The sequence below is a fragment of the Schistocerca nitens genome, chromosome 2, assembly GCF_023898315.1.
Source record: "Schistocerca nitens isolate TAMUIC-IGC-003100 chromosome 2, iqSchNite1.1, whole genome shotgun sequence".
Classification (NCBI taxonomy): Eukaryota; Metazoa; Arthropoda; class Insecta; order Orthoptera; family Acrididae; genus Schistocerca; species Schistocerca nitens.
Genome location: NC_064615.1, coordinates 600,432,781 through 600,457,142, shown reverse-complemented (window position 1 = coordinate 600,457,142; position 24,362 = coordinate 600,432,781). Strand labels below are relative to the sequence as shown.

The 24,362-nt window shown below is 44.6% G+C and overlaps 1 protein-coding gene across 4 annotated transcripts in view; it reads right to left on the bottom strand.

The window, feature by feature from the left end:
• LOC126236679 (box A-binding factor-like) overlaps positions 1–24,362 on the bottom strand; it is a 157,958-nt gene that overhangs the window by 78,707 nt on the left and 54,889 nt on the right. For all 4 annotated transcript variants that reach the window (XM_049946166.1, XM_049946169.1, XM_049946168.1 and 1 more), the window contains 3 exons: positions 19,660–20,236; positions 16,551–16,723; positions 11,864–11,992 (listed from right to left, as the gene is read on the bottom strand). In XM_049946166.1, the coding sequence (XP_049802123.1) occupies positions 11,864–11,992; positions 16,551–16,723; positions 19,660–20,236 (879 nt within the window). The remainder of the gene's footprint in view (positions 1–11,863; positions 11,993–16,550; positions 16,724–19,659; positions 20,237–24,362) is intronic.

Here is a 24,362-nt window from a genome sequence, read left to right as displayed (position 1 = left end):
TTCTCTTCCGAATGCGAAAATATTTTGTTGAGCCCAACCTACATAGGTAGAAATGATCATCAAAATAAAATAAGAGAAATCAGAGATCGAACAGAATGGTTTAGGTGTTCGTTTCTCCCGCGCGCTGTTCGGGAATGGAATGGTAGGGATATAGTATGATTGTGGTTCGATGAACCCTCTGCCAAGCACTTAAATGTGAATTGCAGAGTAATCATGTAGATGTAGGTGTGAAATTACAAAATGTTAAGAAGGAGCAACAGGGGAATGAGGTCAAAGTTTTGGGTCAACAGAAACGTGTTTTGCATGAGCATTTCTGCGGCTGATCCCGGCGGAGGTTCGAGTCCTCCCACGGGCATGGGTGTGTGTGCTTGTCCTTAGCATAATTTAGGCTAAGTAGTGTGTAAGCTTAGGGACTGATGACCTTAGCAGATAAGTCCCATAAGATTTCACACACATTTGAACATTTGAACATCAGCATTTCAAGGAAAATTTGTGAAATGCGAAACAGTTCTTGTATCTTGTCATCGTGTTAGAGCTGTGGACACCATCATAAAATGGCAGTTATGTTAAAACCACTTAGAGGTAGAACCAAAACGTACTGTACCACATTCATAAGTAAATATATCAAAACGAAATTCATGATCACATACAAAGAACACTTAAAGGAATTGTTATTTCCATTCCTAGAGTGGTGTGCACCTAAAAGACGGATAGTGGGGTACTGAACAGTAGCTAAGGGTAATGTAAAGCATCCAATAGCGCCGTTCTACCACGTCTTACTGTAAACTGCACTTTGAGATGGTTGTAGTACATCCAGCGTTGAATTCGTGTTAGTTTAAGTACAGTAAGAATATTTAGCTATAGCAGTGTTTATCATGAGTGGCATAATGCCATAAAGACAAGTAGTGCAGGGTGGTCAGAAACAGTCTGAAAAGGTTTTAAAAGAGTTGCAGGGTAGATTTTGCTGCGAAATTATTGTTGAGAAAAAAATTTAATACCTTGCATCTTTCTGAATTAATTAGCGCTGAAGTTAGCCAATCAGATCGTTGCGCGAGCAAATTTAAGCGACCCACCAGAGACGGTGTCGCCAAACGCGTAATGCGTTTGGTTTCCTAAAACGGAACAAGAGAGAGACGCTAAAGTTGGATATTGGACGGTGGTAACGATCAAACACGAGCCAAAGGCTGAGCAGTTTCGTGCGTTATCCTTTACGGTAGAACAATTCGTACTAATTGTATCTTGTATGCTGCTTGAATTTGTGCGCGCAAAGGCATGATGGGCTAACTTCAATGTTTATTAAATCGCAATCGGCGGACCGTAGCGAATTTTTTTCTTAACAATTTTTTCTCAGCACAATCTACGCTGCGACACCCTACAAGCTTCTCAGGCTGCTTCTGACCACCCTGTAGGCCTATATTAACAAGTAACTTCGAGTGACACCGAGCGTTTTCCCAGCTTACAACCTTTCCTAGGGAGATTAAGAATCAGGCAATGTGGCCTAGCGTCGCCAGTCCCAAGCTTAGGCAACGGCTGGAGACGATGACGTAGGGCAGAGACGGAGAAGAGACCGGCAACAACGGGAAGTATTCTATATCTGTCTCCGAGCAGAACGCATCACAAACCTGCCTCCTTGCTTACACACCACTTCAGTTTCAAGCAAATTAAAATTTATAAGCAAACGGAATTTTGATTAAAGTTTAGTTTAAAATTTCTCCCTTCTCTTAAAGGGTCCTACTGTCACCTTCGCAAAAAGTGCCTCGTCAGATTAAATGCAGTACAGCTACGGAAGAGCTAGATGATGAGCTTCTCATTGCACTATCGAGCAATTTGGCGCAACGGCTAAGGCACTGGAGTTGCACGCGGGAGGGAGTGATCCTCATTTATGTTACCCGTGACTCCCGTAAATCACTTGTCCCAAATGCCGAGATGTCTCCTTTGAATAAATAACAAAAAACAAACCAACCGCTTTCTTCCCCATCCTTATCGAATGATGCTTAGATGCAATGACTTCATAGGAGGAGGGGGGGGGGGGGGGAAGATGCGGAGAGCGTTAAACGCTAATCTTTATTTATCCTAATACAGAGGAACACTACAAGGAAGGATGCGCAGTGTTATCGGTACTCTTGGCTTGGGGACATTAAGGAAAACGGAAAACTCATTGTACATTTCAGTTTAATTCAGCAGCTTCCTTGCACCGAGCAAGGTCGAGATTATGCTCCGTTCTGGACCTCGTCGTTAAACCTTAATTTCATTCCAGTTTCCTTCTTCTTCCTAGTGTAAGTGGAGCGAGTCAACTATCTGCAACATTGTTGCTAGTATTATTGCTACAAACACTTCAATAACAGCGACCCCTGCTAACGGAGAATTTTCTGCTCTCGGTTACGTGTCAAACGAAGACTGAGATTTCCACCATTGAGATGCCGCTATCAGCTATTTGCAATAAGTCTTTCTTTCGACCAAACACGCATAAAGAACACAGGTGATAGAAGTGCACAAAATAGTCAACGTCCGCTGCGCGGTCGGGGAGGTGATATTCGAAATATGAAGCCTACCCACATATGAGTGTACTGCATGACTTGAAAACTACAGCTAATGAATCCTAAAACGATCGTATCAACTGGTTAACTGGATGGGACTAGTAATTCGACAAATATGGACGTTCAAAGTCAATGTTTTCTCAAAAGAGTACAAGAAAAAATACGTTTGCGTACAAAATGTATGAACCAACGCAAAAAATGTCAGACAGTGGGCTTCAAAAAGGAAATGTCATAAAACGGAAATGGGGTAATAAAGGTAATGTAGCAGGTAACGACATTTACTACGATACTGCCAATGTAAAATAAAGAACACGTGCCATGTGAAAATTATGCATCAGTTGTTGACAAACAGTTTGCCAATATCATCTAGATATAAATTTTTCTGCTCTTTCTTCAGTATCTTCCCTGAAAGAGTAAAGTCTTGGGAAGTAATTGTAGCTATGCTTTCACACTAACCCTTCATTCCCTTTGTTGTGGGATTGGGGTTGCTAGCAGTTATTGCAATCCTTTCAAGCATTTCATTGAATTTTTGATTCCTCGTTTGCCTCTTTCTACACAAACTGAGTGGCACTGTATATAACCACTCGTGCCTGATTATGAAGAACTTTGCCTGCATCTAGGAAGCACGAAGACCACGCCGCCGTGTTAAGAGTGGACGTCCCAGGACCCAGGACGTACGCCAGGCACGACCTCTGCTTGAGGGACGCTGGGTGCAAGCTATCATGCTTGGTGTCCCAAAATCATCAAATAAATGGAGTAAAGTAAAAAGTGAATGAAAATGCCACATTTTTGTCTCCAATAAAATATTGTGATATGGAAAAACTTCAGAATAGACACTTATGCCACAACAATAGTACTTCAGTGTGTTGCGACTGGAAAAATGTGGGCGATATCATTTCCATTCAACTAATTCCGTACCTACTGCTTCGAGGACTTAGTGGACAAACTGTTAAGTCCAGCCGTAGAGTAGGAGATGAGTAGTATAAGTGACTGGGCTGGTAAACAACTCTTTCACTTTCCAAAGCAGTCTGCACAGCAACATACGCTGTTTTAAGGGATCAAACAATTCTTAATGGCTTAACCAGATGATCCTCGTTTTATCACAGTGATCAGATACTGACGCCCACGACCAAGCAGATACGTTCTAATAAGGTGGAAAACAACACATTTTTCTTAACAAATCCCTATTCTGAATCTTATGAGCTCTCTTCCACTGATATAATTTCCTTCCATTAAATATAATTTTTCCAACACATATTTCTGTCCTCCTAAGTATTATCGTTCTGCCGTAACGATTATTTTCGTTTTTCCATAAGACTGAAGTAAAGAGCTAATATTTATTATTCAAATTAAATGAAGCGAAGAAATACATGTCTCTCTGTATTCCAAAACCAACAATATTGGTGAAATTATTAGACAATCAGTGGGATTGTGTGAAAAGATGAATCGAAAATTGCTTCTGAAAATCATAGAAACCAGTTGGTGGAGCAAAGTCAGAATAAACTGCCATACTTAACGGGTTGCTATGCTGAAACACGTTGCATAGCATTTTCCGTGTACTTGGCTAAAATGGCTCTGAGCTCTATGGCACTTAACTTCTGAGGTCATCAGTCCCCTAGAGCTTAGAACTACTTAAACCCAACTAACCTAAGGACATCACACACATCCATTCCCGAGGCATGATTCGAACCTGCGACCGTAGCGGTCGCTCGGTTCCAGACTGTAGCGCCTAGAACCGCTCGGTCACCCCAGCCGGCTTTCCCTTGTACTCTTAGACAGAATAGCAACTCAAGACTTTTCTGTCACACATTAAAGTTTTTGAAACTAGCAACAGTTAGAAAGACTGGCACGAATAAATACAAAGTAACAGACTGTAGAGGAGGGTCCAACAATAAGCGATTAGATTTCACAGAAATTGTGTATTTGTAACTTAGCAGGTCTTCTGCTGTGTGACAAGAAATACCAGTGCTACTGAGATGGCAACATAATGAGCGTTCGGGAAAAGTTAAATCATACGTCGGCACGGGGCGCGAACGCAGATACCTGCCGCTTGCGGCCATTTCGATTCCATTTCCGCTGATCAGGTGTCGTGCAGCGGCTCGAAGCTTCAGCTTGTCACCGGTTTTATAATGCAGGCTTTCATGGCCGGTATTTAGATCCCCTATGATTTTATTTACAGGGAATTAGGCCATGTTGTAAAGACTGCGCCTGTGCCTAATACGTCTAAGGATATCTCCAGCATTAGGGGAACATAGTTTGGACGACGGACAAATACGTATATAACTAAAGTCGCCGAGGTTGTTACCGGTTTCTCTTCCTTGGTTTACGAACTCCACACAAGCTCTTCCAGAATACTGTGGAACTACCACCGGTCATAGAAAGAACAGGTAGCACATAATTCGACTTGAGCATAGATTCAAGAAAGTTACTGTCAAATTTTTTTGTTGAATGACATACAGGGTGATGTACAAACTTGCAAAGATGATTGATTAGGACAAACGTATCAGTTTGACATAAGGGACACTGCTCCGGAAAAGACCGAGTCGAAAGCTATAAGCGAAAATCGTTCTGATACCTCTGACAGTGGAATTCATCTACCAGTGCTGTTGTTGCTAGGATTGTAGGGTCGGCAACTTCCAGAGGTGGTAGTAGGGACCAAAACAAGAAAATAATGTCCAGTCAATATTGGCTCTAAAATGCATACCTTAAGAGCTATGAGCACTTATTCATATTCGCTACTGTGACACACGTCTCTTTTACTGGACACGTGCCCAAAACTCTTAAAATATGCGTTGTACATCCCATATTGACCGAACATTTTTTTTTCTTGTTCTGGTCACTAGTAAAGCCTATGAAAATTGCCTAACCTACTCGTACAGTCTTAGCAAAAACAGCATTGATACATGTATTCCACTGTCAGAGATGTCAGAACAAATTTCGGTTATAGCTTTCGACCCGATCGTTTCCGGAAAGAAGTCCCTTACTTTGTATTGATACATTTATCCTTTTCCATAGTCCCTGAAAGTCTGTAATATCAATACGGAATCAACCTGCATGTGCTGAGGTGAACATTTGTAACAAGACAAATATCTGTACAAGATCGGAGCACAAACTGGGATTCCTCTTTGATGATTTGTACACTTCTGTTCCATAATGGTAGCCAGTGTACAAAATACGTTGAAGGTGTATGAAGAAGACTGCAGTGAATTTAAAATCTATAATTAATTACCTATATCTTCCGAATATTGGAGCACTGAACTGTACTTAATAACAACAAGGCATTACAAATAGGTACGATTTTTGACAACATCTATTTTATAGGCTTTTAAGTTAAAGTTCAGTGAAGATATTGGATGTGTGCCTTTGATGGAAACCTCTAGGAGAATAAAAATGTTTTATAGTATTTTGTCTAGTAAAATTGTCTGTACATCAACGAATTTGCAAGAAAACGTGATTACAAAAGTAAGTGACAAATACAACATATAAACTCAATTTATGGAGTTATTGTCGGTCTATGTGTTTATATATGCTGTGCTAAAAAGGGAATGAATATATTTCGCTGGAGTTTTCAATGCTGTAAGCATTAAGTGGGAACAATGAGTCAAAGGGAACAGAATTGCCTTGTATTTGAGACTCAGACGGTCTAGGTCGAATGTTAATTTTCTATCAAAATTAATAGATGGTCTATCATGTATTACAAATTATATTCGCGTCTTATGACATTCCTGGAGACCGGAAATCTCCTCTGCATGAACCAACATAATTTCCGAAAACAACGATCATGTGAAACACAGCTCGCTCTGTTCGTCCACGAGAGACCGAAAGCAGTACACATAGACGCCCAGGTAGATGCTGTGTTCCTTGACTTGCGGTTCCGCACAGCCGCCTAATGAACAAATTACGAGGGTATGGAATATCGGACAAATTGTGTGATTGGACTGAAGAGTTTCTGCCAAACAGACCACCGCATGTCAATGTGAACGGAGAGAAGCCTTCATACGTAAAACTAATCTCGGGATTGCCCCAGGGGGTTGTTACAGGAACACTACTTCTCAATGGATATATTAATGACGTAGTAAATAATGTTAGAAATTAATGAGGTTTCTCGCAGACGATGCTGTTGTAAACAGAGAAGTCGCGACGTTAGGATATTGTAGCTAAATGCAGGAAGACCTGTAGAGGATAGACACTTAGTTCAAGGAGTGGCAATTGACCCTCAACATAAACAAAAGTAACGTACTGCGTATGTATAGACAGAAAAATCGTTTACTGTATGATTACACAATTGCACAACTGCAGAACAATCGCTGGAAGCAGCTACATCCACAAAATATCTAGGAATGCGGGTACGGAGAGATCTGAAATTGAACGACCAAATACAATTAACCGAGGGTAAGCTGCTGCCAGACTGAGATTCACTGGAAGAATCCTAGGTATATGTCTACAATGCCGTTGGTTCATAGGACAAGGAATCGTCGTAAAGTAAATGAATCAGAGTCGGTGTCCGTATGGGTTAAAGGTGCACTGAATTGTGCCAAGACTAAAGTTGTTGGTGATGTGACACATTACTGTAGAAACTGAAATAAAGTAAATGTCCTTTTCTTGAGAACAAAGGAAATACCTTCAACACTCTCGTTCGACCAATATTTGAATATTGCTCGTTAGAATTGGATCCGTATCAGCTGGGACAAATAGAGGAAATAGAGAAGATCCAAAGAAGGGCAGCACGTTTCGTTACAGGTTCATTTAGTAAGCGCGAAAGCGTCACAGAGGTGATCAACCAACACCTGTGGCAGACGATGCAAGGACGGAGTTTGCATAACGGCATGGTCTATTGTTAAAGTTCCGAGAGTGTGCGTTCCTAGAAGAGTCAACCAATATATAACTTCTTCCTACGTATATCTCGCGAAAAGAAGATCAAGATAAAAACAGAGAGATTCGAGCCCACACGGAGGATTACCAGCACTCGTTCTTTCCGCGAATCATACGCGACTGGAACAGGAAAAGGGGGAAGTGATACTACTACACAAAGTACCTTCTGACACACACCGTAAGGCGGCATGCGCGTGTAGATGTAGAAGCAAGAAACTGTGGCACATCGATGCTTACTATTTTTAGGTCAAGAATGGTTCAAATGGCTCTGGACACTATGGGACTTAACATCTGAGGTCATCAGTGCCCTAGAACTTAGAACTACTTAAACGTAACTAACCTAAGGACATCGCACATATCCATGCCCGAGGCAGGATTCGAACCTGCGACCGTAGCAGTTTCGCGGTTCCGGACTGAAGCTCCTAGAACCGCACGGACACCACGGCCGACGTTTAGGTCAAGAATAATGCGCCAACCCTTTACATAGTGATATTTATTTATGAATGCATTTACTACAAATGGCAAGATTACGCCTTCCTCACCCTCTCTGGCATCTAACCAGACTTTCTCAGCGAGTCTGCATTACAATTTGTGTGACACATGAGCAACATATAATATTAATAATAATAACAACAATATGAATAGAATCGAATACTTGGAATTTGAGAAACGTTAGTCTTATGAACATTAAGCAATTTTCTCATGTGAGCAGTCACATATAACAGGAACGACTGACAACATGCAGAAGGAATGAAAGAGGAGAAGTCGACTGGTTAGAGGAAGAGCGAGAAATAATAAGGTAAGATTAAGAGCTGAGGTGCAAGGAAGAAAACAGAAATGAAAAGGGATGAGAAAAGAATAGAAAGGGGTGGTGAGCAGGTAACAAAAGATAAAGTATTTATCTCCTCTTCAATACAGTATGGTTTTGTATTAGCGCAGGTAACGTGACCATTTGTTCCATTACATATAGGCGCTGCATTTTTTCGGCACGCCACGCAAATGAATGTGGACCATTTATTTACAAAAGATCATCGGTTATGTGGTCTTATTCCTTTTGGACACAAAAACTTATTTCTGTTGCTCCCTTTACATTGCTTTTCTCCTTACTTGAGTAATTAAGGATTGTGAATATTGGGTACCGATGTAATTGATCGAATTGGCTTGTAGAAAGGAATTTCAAGTCATGTTGATTTGCGAGTTTCTCATGATTAATAAATATTAGCTGTCCCCGTCACCACTGTTTAGATGTGAAGTATCAAATAATTTGGTTTTGGGTTTGGTATCTGGTGTCTGGATTTAGATTTGCTCGTCTTTTGAAACAGAATTTTGTAGGGAAAATGCGGAACCTTTCGTATTATTTGACCGCCTGTAAAAAAAAGTTAATGGCGATTTGATCTCACGAATCGGAGGACGCTTAGTTAACGTCTCATTCTCAGTAGGCCTACCGATTCTACGACGTGGGGAGGTAACGAAGAACGGAAATGTGATTCGCGGCTGATCGCTCCATAAATGGCCACTGCACGTGACGCGCAAACAGTCACTCATCGCCTGCGTCATACGGAAACGTCGTCGCGGCTTGAGGAGAGCTTAAGTGACAATCGTTATTAATGCGCTGCCGTCAGAGTTCTTGACGACTAAGATCGACTTAGGCATTTTTTTCGACTGCTCAGGAGGCATCGTCGTCTCGATAACGACTTCCTGATTTTTGAGTGGGAAAGAGGACGTGATAAATTGCCAATATAGACTGAGGAAGGGCGCGCACTTCGATGAAATTTTGAACGACTTCGTGACTGAATTTATTCAGTTTCGTAGTTTTTCCATTTTATAGACACATGCATGCATGGAAACTTCTTGGTGAAGTTCGTGGAAGAGATGGACAGTACCTCGACAGCAGACTGAGCGCTCTATTTATACTCCACCATCACTCTCCCGTCAGAATTACGATTTCATTTTTAATCCTGTCTTCCAAATGGATAAACAATATCCAGCTAGAAGTTACTGATCTGCAGTGGAATTACATGGGGAGAGGAGGGAGGGACTGAGAGTGCTGCGCATGAGCATTGGAATTCACACTTTTATCCCACGAAATAATCTTATCCTCAGCAACTTGCCGCTGTGTTTCAGCGCATACTGTTTCCGGCAAGCGATACTTTTGCCAAGAAAAGCAATAACGTAGAGAACCGTGGGCCTAGTCGTCTGTGTCACTTCTGACACGACACGTTGCTCTTACAATCAATACTTCATCATCACAGGACATTGGTTCAAAGGTGATTCATATAGAAACTTCGCAATAACACTCGTTTATATTGAGTATACTATCGCAATCGAAATATGTATGAATGTAAACTGCACTTGAAGGACGTCGCATGCGTCCCTTGTAGTAGAATCAGACAAAATATGATGACCGATATCCAACATTTTGATTTGCAGCTCCTTATGTTGGCCGTGTTTGCAGTTAAAATTGTTCGATGTGAGGTCCGCCAGTTATGCAGAACACCGCTTCTTTTTCTCAGTACCCAAACATGTTTCGGCACCACTGTGGCATCATCAGTGAGTTTTCGTTTTTATTTATTCTGTAATGTGAACATTTTTGCTAAATGATTATAAAATTATGTGCATCCTTTAGTTCAAACAATAGATCTGTGGTATCGATAGCTACGATGCCACAATCTAGGTGCGCTCTGCTAGGTTGGCACTATGAGACACCGACGACAGCGCCCTCTAGCCGGCGCTGTGCAGCTCTACGAGCGCCACTCCACATTCAGCCCATTTTATGCCGAGCAGACGACCAAGCAACATTGTTTGTGCTTCATAGTGGGCTAGTGGGCTAGCCACTACAGATTTTGCCGGTATAACTTCTGTGAGATTGAGACATCCTGCTTCGCACCTACGTGCTCCTCAGTGCAAAGTTATGTATTCATCTTCTTGCTAAAGTGAAACTGATTTAACTTCACACTGCAGTACCGAGTGCTCTGCCTCACCTGCTTCTCCTAGCTCCCTACATTCGGCCTACCCTTCAATTTACAGGAGCAGACTCACGCGCCGCCTTCCAGGCAGGATACAAAAGATCGTTTCTTTTTGTAAATAGCTTTACATTTGGTGTGCATGAATTTTCTGGATCACTTGTGTGTTAATTACTACAGGTAGTTTGACATCTGCAACCAAACGATGCTGATGAGAAATTTTTCTGCTGTCAGTTAACCTGTGTTCTAGATTGTAATTTATTTTGTCGCGATGTTTTCGCGCCTATATTCGTTTTTACCTACGTTTTCGTGTGGCACGCCCTTCCATTCTCCGCATCATGCTGAGGTGCTGTGATGCACACGTAACTATAACAAGTATTTTCCACAAATAACGTGGTAAAACACTTTTCACTTCACCAAAACACAGTGTGATTGTGGTTTGTTGTGTCCCCCAGCCCAGTCAGTGTTCACCAGAGAGTTCGGCGACAAACTTGAATTTTGTTTTCATTTTATCTTTGTGTGTGTGTGTGTGTGTGTGTGCGTGTGTGTGTGTGTGTGTGTGTGCGCGTCTGTGTGTCTTTTCTGTGCGCTTCTTAGCTGTGTGTGTTGTCTTTTATATGGTATTCCTTTTGTGTGTAAATGGTGCGTCTTTGCAGACTTTAGTGTATCTGTTTTTCGTATGTGTGTGTGTGTGTGTGTGTGTGTGTGTGTGTGTGTGTGTGTAGACTTAATCTGTTTGTGCTGTTTTTATTTGTAAAGTTCCTTTAATGTATTAAATACTGTGCCCTTACAGAATGTAGTATATTCGTTTGAGACCTGTTTTCCTTCCGCTATTCAAAAAATGGCCCTGAGGACTATGGGACTTAACTTCTGAGGTCATGAGTCCCCTATAACATAGAACTACTTAAACCTAACTAACCTAAGGACATCACACACATCCATGCCCGAGGCAGGATTCGAACCTGCGACCGTAGCGGTCGCGCGGTTCCAGACTGTAGCGCCTAGAACCGCTCGGCCACCCAGGCCGGCCTTCTGCTATTGCCTTCTGTATATGGAAGTTTTCCTCAATGGTCAGTTTGCTGTATAGACTGTGGTTGGGTTTTAGTATTGTTAAGTCTTTTTCTATTGTGGTTGGGTGGTGATGGTGGGCTCTGAATGTACTCTAGAGCAAATTGAGACTTGTTTCCCAGATACATGTAATAGATAACTAGCAAAGAGAGCGCTTAATTCAACAGTAACCTCGACCTCTCAAAATTAAATAGAATCCAACTCGAAAATGATCTGAACTACAGAAATGACGAAACTGCAAAACAGAACAGACAATTGTAGGGAGTTTAGGGTGTTATGGATCTACAGAATATAAGAATGGCCAATAAGCGGGAAACACCTTAAGACACGAAAGAAAATCAGAAAGAGCGTCATTTAGGAATCATTTATAGACGCTGAATTTCTACCAGCGAAGCCAGAGGTGGCACGTGCTGCGGTACTCACGTTGTGCAGCTTGAAGTAGAGGCCGCAAGCGTTGCAGACGGGCTCCCCGTTGTTGTTGCGCCGCCACAGCGTGGTCGTGGTGGTATTGCAGTTGGCGCACGACACGCCGCACCGCCGGTTGCCTGGTTGCTGCGGCACACCAAGTACACACTCACACACTGCCAGGCACGGCGTCGGTGAAGAGCACAAATGCAAAAGCTGCTACTGCCGAGACGACACGAATACCACATACACTGAGGCAAAACATTATGACCAGTGCTCACTGCGAAAATGAATGTCGCGTAGTGACGTTTTGGGCAACTTACGTGGTAAGGAAAGTATTTCAATGGAGCAGAGACAAATTGGGAATCATTCTAGGGACGATGCGAGCTGCAAAAGGGGAAAACCGCTCACGTAAACGACTTTGACAAAGGACAGATTGTTACGGCCCTGCTCCTGGAAACGAGCGTATCTGAAACGGCGGAGCTGGTCGGCTGAAGGTGTGATACTGTCGTGAGCATCTGTGAAAAGCGGGTTGATGTACGGTGAAAAGACGAAAACAACGATCGTGTGAAACCTAGCTCGCTCCGTTCGTCCTCGAGACCCAGAAAGCAGTAGATACAAGCGCTGAGGCAGATGCCGTGTTCCTTGACTTCCGGAAGGCATTCGATACAGTTTCGAGAAGGCAAGGAGTTGGACGTCCACGCCTCATCACAGAAAGTGGAGGTCGGAGCCTTGCCTACTCTGTATTGCAGGATAGGCTTCCATCTGTGACAGATCTGATAATAGAGTACAATGTTCAGCGCTCTCTTTTGAACATTATACTGGAGAATAGTCCGTACTAAGGAAGCCCCACATTAGCAGCATGCTGAATTAATGTGAGAAGGATTCAAATTAGCAACATACCTGATTACTCTACACTACTGGCCATTAAAATTGCTACACCAACAAGAAATGCAGATGATAAACGGGTATTCATTGGACATATATATTATACTAGAACTGACATGTGATTACATTTTCACGCAATTTGGGTGCATAGATCCTGAGAAATCAGTACCCAGAACAACCACCTCTGGCCGTAATAACGGCCTTGATACGCCTCGGCATTGACTCAAACAGAGCTTGGATGGCGCGTACAGGTACAGCTGCCCATGCAGCTTCAACATGATACCACAGTTCATCAAGAGTACTGACTGGCGTATTGTGACGAGCCAGTTGCTCGGCCACCATTGTCCAGATTTTTCAGTTGGTGAGAGATCTGGAGAATGTGCTGGCCAGGGCAGCAGTCGAACATTTTCTGTATTTAGAAAAGGCCGTGCAGGACCTGCAACATGCGGTCGTGCATTATCTTGCTGAAATGTAGGGTTTCACGGGATCGAATGAAGGGTAGAACCACGGGTCGTAACACATCTGAAATGTAACGTCCACTGTTCAAAGTGCCGTCAATGCCAACAAGAGGTGACAGAGGCCTGTAACCAATAGCACCCCATACCATCACGCCGGCTGATAGGCCAGTATGGCGATGAATACACGCTTCCAATGTGCGTTCACCGTGATGTCGCCGAGCACCGATGCGACCATCATGATGCTGTAAACAGAACCTGGATTCATCCGAAAAAATGACGTTTTGCCATTCGTGCACCCAGGTTCGTCGTTGAGCACACCATCGTAGGCGCTCCTGTCTGTGATTCCGCGTCAAGAGTAACCGCAGCCACGGTCTCCGAGCTGATAGTGTATGCTGCTGCAAACGTCGTCGAACTGTTCGTGCAGATGGTTGTTGTCCTGCAAACGTCCCCATCTGTTGACTCAGGGATCGGGACGTGGGTGCACGATCCGTTACAGCCATGCGGATAAGATGCCTGTCATCTCGACAGCTAGTGATACGAGGCCGTTGGGATCCAGCACGGCGTTCCGTATTACCCTCTTGAACCCACCGGAGCCGGCCGCTGTGGCCGAGCGGTTCTAGGCGCTACAGTCTGGAACCGCGCGATCGCTACGGTCGCAGGTTCGAATCCTGCCTCGGGCATGGATGTGTGTGATGTCCTTAGGTTAGTTAGGTTTAAGTAGTTCTAAGTTCTAGGGGACTGATGACCACAGCAGTTAAGTCCCATAGTGCTCAGAGCCATTTGAACCATTTGAACCCACCGGTTCCATATTCTGTTAACAGTGATTGGATCTCGACCAATGCGAGCAGCAATGTCGCGATACGATAAACCGCAATCGCGATAGCCTACAATCCGACGTTTATCAAAGTCGGAAACGTGATGGTACGCATTTCTCCTCCTTACACGAGACATCACAACAACGTTTCACCGGGCAACGCCGATCAACTGCTGTTTGTGTATGAGAAATCGGTTGGAAACTTTTCTCGTGTCAGCATGTTGTAGGTGTCGCCACGGGCGCCAACCTTGCGTGAATGCTCTGAAAAGCTAATCATTTGCGTATCACAGCATCTTCTTCCTGTCGGTTAAATTTCGCGTCTGTAGCACGTCATCTTCGTGGTGTAGCAATTTTAATGGCCAGTAGTGTATTTGGTTATTTTTGCAGTGGGAGTTCTGGAACACACTTGGAAGCAGGGTGAGCAACTATTCCCTGACCAGTCATCTCTATTCCACCAGACTGTTCAATGCAACAGTCGGCAGCGTTGGCAGCAAATAACGAGTATGACGGTCAGAGACAATGGTCAAATAGATCAAGTTGTGGATAAGAGAAATTTGGCAAGGGAGCTACAACGCAATCCATCCTGCAAGAACGCAGAGTTTCCAATGGATATAACAATTGGAAACAGGGATGACACTCCGAGAGAAAAGAAAAGAAGAATGCATAAGTGTTCAAAGCTAGTATACAGTAACAAGGTCCTTAGCTGGTTGCAAGAAATGTAGAAGAAGCTGGTGAGGAAAATGCAGAAGAAGAAGCTCTTATGTCTTGCAGATAATAACTCGTTCATCGAAACATTATACTCGTACGTATGAGGGGCGTTCAGTAAATAAATGTTTGCTGAAAGCAGCTTGTTTTTATTCAGGATTCCAATACTGAACACTGTTCCCCACTCTCTTGGCTCAAAACCATGTTTTTCAACATAGCCTTTTTTCAATGCGACGACCTTACCCTACCTTACTGGGAGGGCCTATATGCCCGCACAGTATCAATCTACTACTCGAATTCGGAATAAACGTTTTGCTGCATCAATAAACTCTCCATAATCTACATATTTTTTCCCCCGTAGTTCATCCTTCATTGGTCTACACAGATGGAAGTCGGGAGGTGCGAGATCCGGGCTGTAGGCTGGATGAGGATCAATATCCCAATAGAGTTTTGTGAGCTCTCCTCGGGTGCTCAGACTTGTGTGAGGCCTTAGGTTAGAGATGGAGACTTTCGTTGCATTTTTGACGTAACGAACACTCTGAAGTCGTTTCTTCATTTTCTTGAGGATACCAGAATACACTTTGGAGCTGAACTTTACACCATGCTGGAGGACATCAGAATTAACCCCTTCAGAGTCTCAAAAGACGGTCACCATGACTTTACTTGCTGAAGGTGCGGCTTTGAACTTCGTCTTTCGAGGACGTCTCTCCATGGACTACCGCTTTTGTTTCCGGTTAGAAGTGTTGAACCCATGTTGCATCGCCTGTTATGAGGCGAGGAACACGTCGGACACACATCTCTGAGTACCCCGGCAGGTGGACCAGTGTGTCATCACTACTAACAGAGACTCCAGTTGCGCAGAGAGGGTTTGATTGTGATCCGTTGATCACCTAGAATAAGAGTGTCCGCACTTTCCAGCGTTGTAGGAATCACAACTGAATGGGACCGGCGAGCGTGAGGGAGATCAGACAGATTTGCGCGACCCTGTGGATGACACATGACTCTCCCAACGACTTGCCATAATTTTGCTCACAGCTAGGTCTGCGTAGATATTCTGGAATTTCCTATGAATATCTGCAATGCTCTGGTTTTCGGCGGAAACAAACTCAATGATAGCTCTCTGCTTAGAATGCACCTCCGTTACAGATACCATTTTGAAGGCTACGCGTGGCGCCGCGACCAGTCGGAGCTTATGAAACTAAAGGGACTGCAGCAGGAATATTCCACGATTCCACACCACAAATTCCGCTTTTTTCAACAGAAATTGACCGAAAAAATGTATTGCATTACTTATTGATCGCCCCTCTTAGTTTAGTAAAGAGTTTCCTTTGAACGCCAAAGGGTTTATCTGGGCATCGACGCATTGCAAATGGTATGGAGCTGCCGTACTTCTATCTGTTACGCTGGCCACCAAGCATGTCATAAAAAGAATTTACAGTTTAACTGTTTCGCGTATGCCGCGTATTTTCAAACGTGGAACCAAGTTCTGTGACTGAAAATAATCCTATGGCAAATTGCGTGCTAGGTCATGAATCCTTGTCCTTGTAGTCTCGACACTGACTCACTTAGGCACCCAGCCACACTACAAGTATTTACTAATACGTGCTCACAGACATGTCAGTAACTGGGACTTGCACCTCTTTACACTTACATGCCCACAATAACAGAACTGTATTATAATGGAGTCTTCTGCACATGTTGTAATGTACTGCTGAGTTATGCATAGACAGGCAGTATGTGTATCTATTTTAGAAGGACAATAATTAATCGTGATACATCTTTTGTTGTTATCGGTTCAGGAATGAGTGTCATTAGTTACTTGGAGGTGTACGTAACGTACCGAGCTGCTTTTCTTCTGCTGGGAGCGCACGGGCGGCCGGTTGACGCCGTTGATCTTCTGGTAGAGGCCGCACGCGTTGCACAGGTAGTGGCCCGTGCCGTCGCGCCGCCACAGCGGCGTCACGCTCGAGCCGCAGTTGACGCACTCCTTGATGTCGCCCGCCGACGCCAGACCTGCGACAACACCCGCTCTTACCGGCCTGACATCGAGGCTCGTGCAGAGCCGCGCTACGCTCACTAACCAGTCCAGTAAAGGCACTGAGGAAGTGATTTCTTTGCAGAAACATATGTGGGTATATGCAATCGCATTCTTCCTAACTGAACCGAAGGAAGGTCAAATGCTTCGTCGACGTGGGGGTCATTAGGGCATAAATCAATTACAGGATAAGAAAGGGAGCAGTCACAGCCTTTTTTTAGAGGAACCAGCCGGTCAACGTGGCAACCGCGTGCCTGTGTACTGTGGGGCTTTAATACCTTTAGAACACGGTGGGGGCTGGCTACTGTGTCGCGTGTCGCCGCAAGACTATTAGGCATGAGAGGCGAGAAGTCAAGAGTTGGGTGTCACTGTGGCAAGAGATCCGTACGCAAGCTTTCGTGTGAAATACTCGGTAATAACGTTATAACGTTATTTAAGCAACTAATCGACTAACGAGAGTAATACACTGAATTATTAAGAAGTGATACTGGATCCGTAGAATTCGCGTGTGGCATCAGACCATCACGGACAGTAGTCTCGTAAATAGAAATTTTATTAGAGTCATTGTGTACTGAAGTGTTAACCAAAGTCTTTAAAAAATGGTTCACATGGCTCTAAGCACTATGGGACTTAACATCTAAGGTCATCAGTCCCCTGGACTTAGAACTACTTAAACCTAACTAGCCTAAGGACATCACACACATCCATGCCCGAGGCAGGATTCGAACCTGCGACCGTAGCAGCAGCGCGGTTCCGGACTGAAGCGCTTAGAACCGCTCGACCACAGCGACCGGTAAAGTTTTTAGACAGAGCAGTTAGTCATTGGAAGTCGCAAGGACGTATCCTCCGTATAAATGAAGGTAGAACTTTGCATGAAATTAAAGGTCTACAACTACATCTACATGGATACTCTGCAAAACAGATATAAGTGCCTGGCTGAGGATTCATCGAACCACCTTCACAATTCTCTATTATTCCAATCTCGTATACCGCGCGGAAAGAATGAACACCTATATCTTTCCGTGCGAGCTCTGATTTCCCTTATTTTATCTTTGTGATTGTTACTCCCTATGTAAGTCAGTGTCAAGAACATATTTTCGCATTCGGAGGAGAAAGTTGGTGATTAGAATTTCGTGAGAAGATCCCGTCGCAACGAAAAACGTCTTTCTTTTAATGATGTGCATCCCAAATCCTGTATCATTTCTCCCCATAGCCGGCCGGAGTGGCCGAGTGGTTCTGGGCGCTACAGTCTGGAACCGGGCAACCACTACGGTCGCAGGTTCGAATCCTGCCTCGGGCATGGATGTGTGTGATGTCCTTAGGTTAGTTAGGTTTAAGTAGTTCTAAGTTTTAGGGGCCTGATGACCTCTGAAGTTAAGTCCCATAGTGCTCAGAGCCACTTGAACCATTTTTTTTTCTCTCCCATATTTCGCGATAATACAAAACGTGCTGCCTTTCCTTGAACTTTTTCGAAGTACTCAGTGAGTCCTGTCTGGTAAGGATCCCACACCGCGCAACAGTATTCTAAAAGAGGACGGACAAGCATAGTGTAGGCAGTCTCCTTAGTAGGTCTTACTCGTAAGAGTATAAAGCTTTTACTTTCGAAAGGTCCAAATTTAGAAGACATTTCTTTTAAATGAAAACACGTGCAATCTTGGGGTACTCCCGGCGGACGTTCGAGTCCTCCCTCGGGCATGGGTGTGTGTGTTTGTCCTTAGGATAATTTAGGTTCAGTAGTGTGTAAGCTTAGGGACTGATGATGAGGAGGAGGAGATGATTACTCTTTAACGTCCCGTCGACAGCGAGGTCATTAGAGACGGAGCACAAGCTCGGATTAGGGAAGGATGGGGAAGGAAATCGACCGTGCCCTCTCTAAGGAACTATCCCGGCATTTGCCTGAAGCGATTTAGGGGAATCACGGAAAACCTAAATCAGGATGGCCGGACGCGGGATTGAACCGTCGTCCTCACGAATGCAAGTCCAGTGTGCTAGGGACAGATGACCTTAGCAATTAAGTCCCATGAGATTTCACACACATTTTAACGATCTTGGGGTACTTTTTACAGTTACATTTGTGGACAGTAAAATTCCTGAAATGGTGTGGCCTGCACGGTGAAACACCTTTCGAAAGAAATAGAACGTCGATTAACTCCAGACCCACAGCTTGGCTTGGTTCTTGAGGAAGCATGATCTGCTGTTTTTCCACAGATGTTTACAAACCTCATTAAAAAGGTCCCCAGTAGAGCTGGGGACACCCCATATTAATTGTTATATCCTAGCCAGTAATGCCAACCGAGCCCGCTGCCAAAAAGGTTGGCAGCACCAAAGTCCGGACGCCGTCCGCATAAGCAGCGCCAGCGATACAGGAAATCGCCGCAAGTCTGCGCGCGCCACCGCTGGCTTCTGGCTTCTTAAGCGCTGGAGTCGCGAGCGCTAGGGCAGTTTTGTATTCGCCGCTCAGTTGTATACTCGCCACCGAATTGTGTACCTGCTAGTCAGTTGTGTGTTCATCGCAGCAGAGTTGTTGTTTGTCGTCAGCCGACGCTGACCTAGCCGCAACGACTCGAACTAGACAGATTTCTGTAGACCATGTTCACCACTGTGTTCTGTATCGTCGTTAATAAAGATAAGTACCGACTTTCATTTAATCCGAGTGTTTGGGTTTTCATCTTTCTGTTCACTGTTCCAGCGGACCGGTCGGCCCGCTATTAAAAGTGTGGCGGTGACTTCGTAGGCCGTTTCTACAGCGAAGTGTTGTCGCTACGAAGGCCGCCACAAAATTAATGTCCACTGATACCTCATATTAGTGTCGACTGATAGATGTCGGGATATTTTTGTTCAGAAAACTATCTTGGAATTCGATCAAGTTCCGCGGCCTGGGCCGAAGTGAGCATAAAGGGGAAGGTGCGGGTACCTTGGTCGATGCTGGCGTCGCCGATGTCCATGAAGGCGAGCGTGGTGGCGGTGGACCCGGCACCGCCGTTGGGCGTGTAGGGCACGTAGTTGAGCTGGACGCCGGCGTCGGCGGCGCCGTAGGCGGCGGAGGCGGCGGAGGCGGTGCCGGTGGCGCCGCTCATGTAGTCGCCGGCGGTGGTCCAGAGGAAGGCGGCGGGCTCCTTGCTGGAGGAGGGTATCTGGTAGGAGGCACCGCCCGCGCCGTACAGCGTCGCGATCTGCGGGGAGCTGGGCTGCGGCGGCGGCGCTGCCGGCTCGTAGCCGTAGATCATGGCCTGCGGCGCCGAGCCCGGCGGCGACGGCGAGCTCTTGATCACCACCGACGACGAGGAGCTCAGCGTCGGGTCCGACTTGAGGAAGATGGTCTCGCCGCCCACCACGCCCATCACCTTGCCCGCCGGCTGGTACAGCGGAGACGCGCGGTGCACCACCTGGTGCGACTGCGAGTGCGCCTGCGACGTCACCTGCTGGTGGTAGTGGTACGTGGACGAGGACGAGCTCGCCGGCGGCGGGTACGGGTCGGTGGCGAACGTCACCTGCCAAAGGCCCAACACACGGCGTCACCACGGGCTGCTCACCTCAGGGTGGACGCCAGGCTCCACCACCAGCTTCCCTTCTCAATACCGTAGGGTAAACGAGAGGCCAAATAGCCAGCTCGTCAACAAATGAAGATAAACAAAAGTTTGAACCGTTACTTTCTGTTCTCACATCCGTATGCGCAACATATCTTAACACCATCTGCAACGGGTGTTGGAAGCGAGCTCTGTCTTCCAAGAACATTACGCTGCTCGGTACACAGCATATAAAACAAAGATGCTGCGAGTAGGACTCGCGCTCTGAGTGTTTATACAAACTTGATTTTTAATAATGACAGTTCATCCATTCTGAGAATCGAGAATCTTAACGATTTTTGGCTGTTATCGACGTTGATACTGGCAAGATATGGGTCCATAGTGTGCTGGCGTACGCCTTCACCAGCACGCCGGTCGGCACTATGAAACATTGTGCAGCAGACGCTGAACTAGGCGCGCCTATGACAAGAGAAGACCAAGACAAACGCCTCCTGGACAGCGAGCATCTAGGCCGCCGCCGCCGACCGAGCTGTCTCGATCGCTCAATCCACGTACCTCAGTACGTCGCACCAGAACTCAGTTCGCATTGCACCTCAATACCTCGTACAGTGGTCTAGTCTTCCACAGTGATAGTCGTCGTCTCGCGCCTTATCTAGCTGTGAGGGAACGTTACTCATTGTATATAGTTGTGATATGGACACGCACAAGATTGAAGAATTAGTACATGTATTTGATTGCTGTTAGCCAGAGAAATTCAGATTGTACACCATTGAAAGTAAGTACTCCATTGGTCCCTGTAATAAAGTGTATTTTAATCACATGTGCATTTCGTGTTGTGAGAGAAAACCGGCCACCCACCTATCATAACAGACTCTCCTCATCCGGCCAGGAATCACAAAACATTACAAGAGGGCACAGCCACAACACATAAATGTCAAGGCTTTCGAGAATATTTTAATTTTGATTTTGAAAACAGATAACAAACGACAAAAGAAATGTTTTCCTGTAATATAGTCACATAAACACTTTTTGGATTCTTTTCTTTACTTTTACCGTCGAACATTGTTTCTTGTGATAATACATGCTTCTAGGTCAACGCGAAGTACCCTATAGGTTTTGATGAGTGAGTTTGTGAAGATCAAATTATATGACAGAAATTGGCTGTGTCTTTTAACTGCATTAAATTTGGAGTTTCAACTTGTTATACCACCAAGGGATCGTAGATGTTTAGTATGTGACAAATTTAAACTTGGTATGTCTACCGAATCCTCAGAAAAAGCGTATTTAAGAGTCAGACAGACCGACAGAAGGACAAGAAAGTGATTCTATACGGGTTCCGTTATCACCGATTTAGGTACGCAACGTTAAAAATGTATCAGTGTTCATACGAAAGGAGAGCTGATACACGAAGGTAATGATAACATGATTTTGTAGTGTCGAAATTGGAATTTTCCTTCTGAAACTTAAATAACACCTTGAAAATTGCTAAGACAACGAAAAGAAAGGGAAGTAGAGAAGGAAGACGCGGAAGGAGAAGAAAGAGATATCGACTCTCAAAAATATGTCTTATTATTCCTGCTAGGCATTTCTTCCTTACTAAACCGGATGATGGTGAATGGGCCATGGCCATGGCCATGGCCAGTCTAACTGCTACCGTGGGCAATGAAAATCTGATTTTCAATATTTTGTACTATTACTGACGTATCTAAAAATTTAGAACACTGTCATAGTGTACTGATTAAAAAGTATAACCATATATTAAAGTTTTAACACAGTAGGAAATATTACAGTTAAAAACTCACGGCACGAAAATTACCGACAGTATTTTATTCCAGTATTTGAGAATGAGAGCACTTAATGATTGCCAACAAAATTTGCACATTAATCCAAACATCCATGAAACTTTTTCTTGTTGATCCTCCACCCCCCGCCCCCCCACAAAATGATAAAAGCAAACAAAATTATCGCTTACTACATTTTCACTGTTGAGTCAGTGAAACTTTAGTATTATTCTACTTGTAAGACATTTGAGGGTAGTATTCACGTACACCATTGAATGTGCCTGCAAAAATTGTATCATTGTACGACACGTAGGTCAGGAGAAACGACGTCATAAGCATTGAGATGCGTGAAAATCTAGCTTTTGGTTAAACTTTGGCGCTGAGGCCCTAGACCATGGGCAACCGAAACTTTGTTCGCCTCATGCGCTGGTCCCAGGCCTGGACCAGAGTGCCAAAGCGCTCAAAATAACTGCATATTCTCTACCCCTTCCCCCTCCCTCCTCCCCCCCCCCCGGCCCCGCTGCCTGATGGCGAGGAGGGGGGAGAGAGGGAAACCTGCAAATACACCGCATTTAAACGACAAGCAATCGCAGTGCATACTACTTTGTTTTATATTTGACATTTCTCAATATACAGGTCACAGTCAACACAAATTTTCAGTATTATTTATTTTTGTGCGCTTAAGACATAATATAATTTTTATCTGGTACAAACTCTCGACATGGAAACAGACGCAGACTGCTTGACAGAGTTTCGCACTCAATTTGCAACTAATCAAAACTTATTTAGTTTCATAGCCTCAAAAAGGTCTTTCACACGAACATGATTATGGAGACTTGTAAACTCTACTTGAGGAAAGCACTGCAGACATCCTGGACAGTTTTAACGTAAAAATATTTGGCATTAAAGCTGGAGTTTTCTTGCAGGTCAATCAGTTGGATACATCTGGACATGCGCAGAGGCACTTTTCAACTGAAACGGCAAACGGTCTCGAAAACATCACAGAAGCAGATGTAAGGCTGAGGGTGTTCTCAAAATCGTTATAAAACTACCCTTGAAATTCTTTAAAGGCCACAATGAATTCTTCAGATCTCGCGTTTTCTTTAATGTCAGTAAGCTTGGGGAACTGGACATTCTTTGCCAGAATGTGTCCATTCTATAACGCGATTTCATTTTTAAATACCTCCCCATAAATTTAGAAAGACGTTATGTTACAATCTCTTACTGCTGGTAGTGTGCAGTCAAGTCATCTTAAAATGCGAAGTCTGCAATCCATTGTGGATGTTCCAATTTTCGTTCCTGCACTACGTTACCTTCATAAATTCAAAAATAGCGAGTTTGAAATCGGTAAATCGTCCCAGGGACACCCCTTGACTTAACCAACGTACTTTGCAGTTATATATTAAGCCTCCAAACTCTTCCGTTCATTTCCATTGAATCAATTTGCAACTGACAATGGAATAATGCGTGCGACTTCAGAAAGTTTACTGTTCGTACCACCAATTTTTTCGCGTGCCCCAGTCCTGGAAGTCTAGCACAAGTGCTACTTGATGTGCAGAATAATGAATCCTGTCTGTCAATCGTTGTAATTTTTTGCTCCTTTATTGTCAACTAGATCTTTAAATTCTTCCTGAATGGTACTGTAATTTCGTTTCATATCAAATATGCAGTGCCTGTCGTTTATGCGAATTGAAAGTTCTCCCTCTCCTCTCTCATTCCCATTGATTTTAAAGGATTGCGACGACAGATCGCTAGACCACCTGTTTTTGTGCAAACAGTCACTAGATCTGTGATGTCCTTCACACCACGAACGAATAGCAAAGGTTAAACAGTGCTTGCAGAGTGATTCTGCCGCAATGAGCGTCCTGTGCCGACCGAAATGCGGCACACCACAATGCTAAATCAAATGTCGCGCTGTTCAAAATGTGTGTCAATTCCTAAGGGACCAAACTGCTGAGGTCATCGGCCCCTAGACTTTCACACTATTCAAGCTAACTTAACCTAACTAATGATAAGAACTACACAAACACCCATGCCAGAGGGTGAACTCGAACCTCCGGCGGAAGGGGCCGCGCAATCCGACACACGGCGCCTCTAACCCCGCGGCCACTTCGCGCAGCTCGCGCTGTTCCGAGTACTTCCGAGAAGGACCGAGCAAGGCGGAGTGACAGCCCGGGCCTTGGCCTGTACGTGGCCCGCACACGTTGTACGGGTGAAGTTTGGCACGTCGTGGCTAGGCGGTCCAATCGGACCTGATCGACCGTCGTGTCATCCTCCGCCAATGGCGTCACTGGATGCAGGTGGTCATC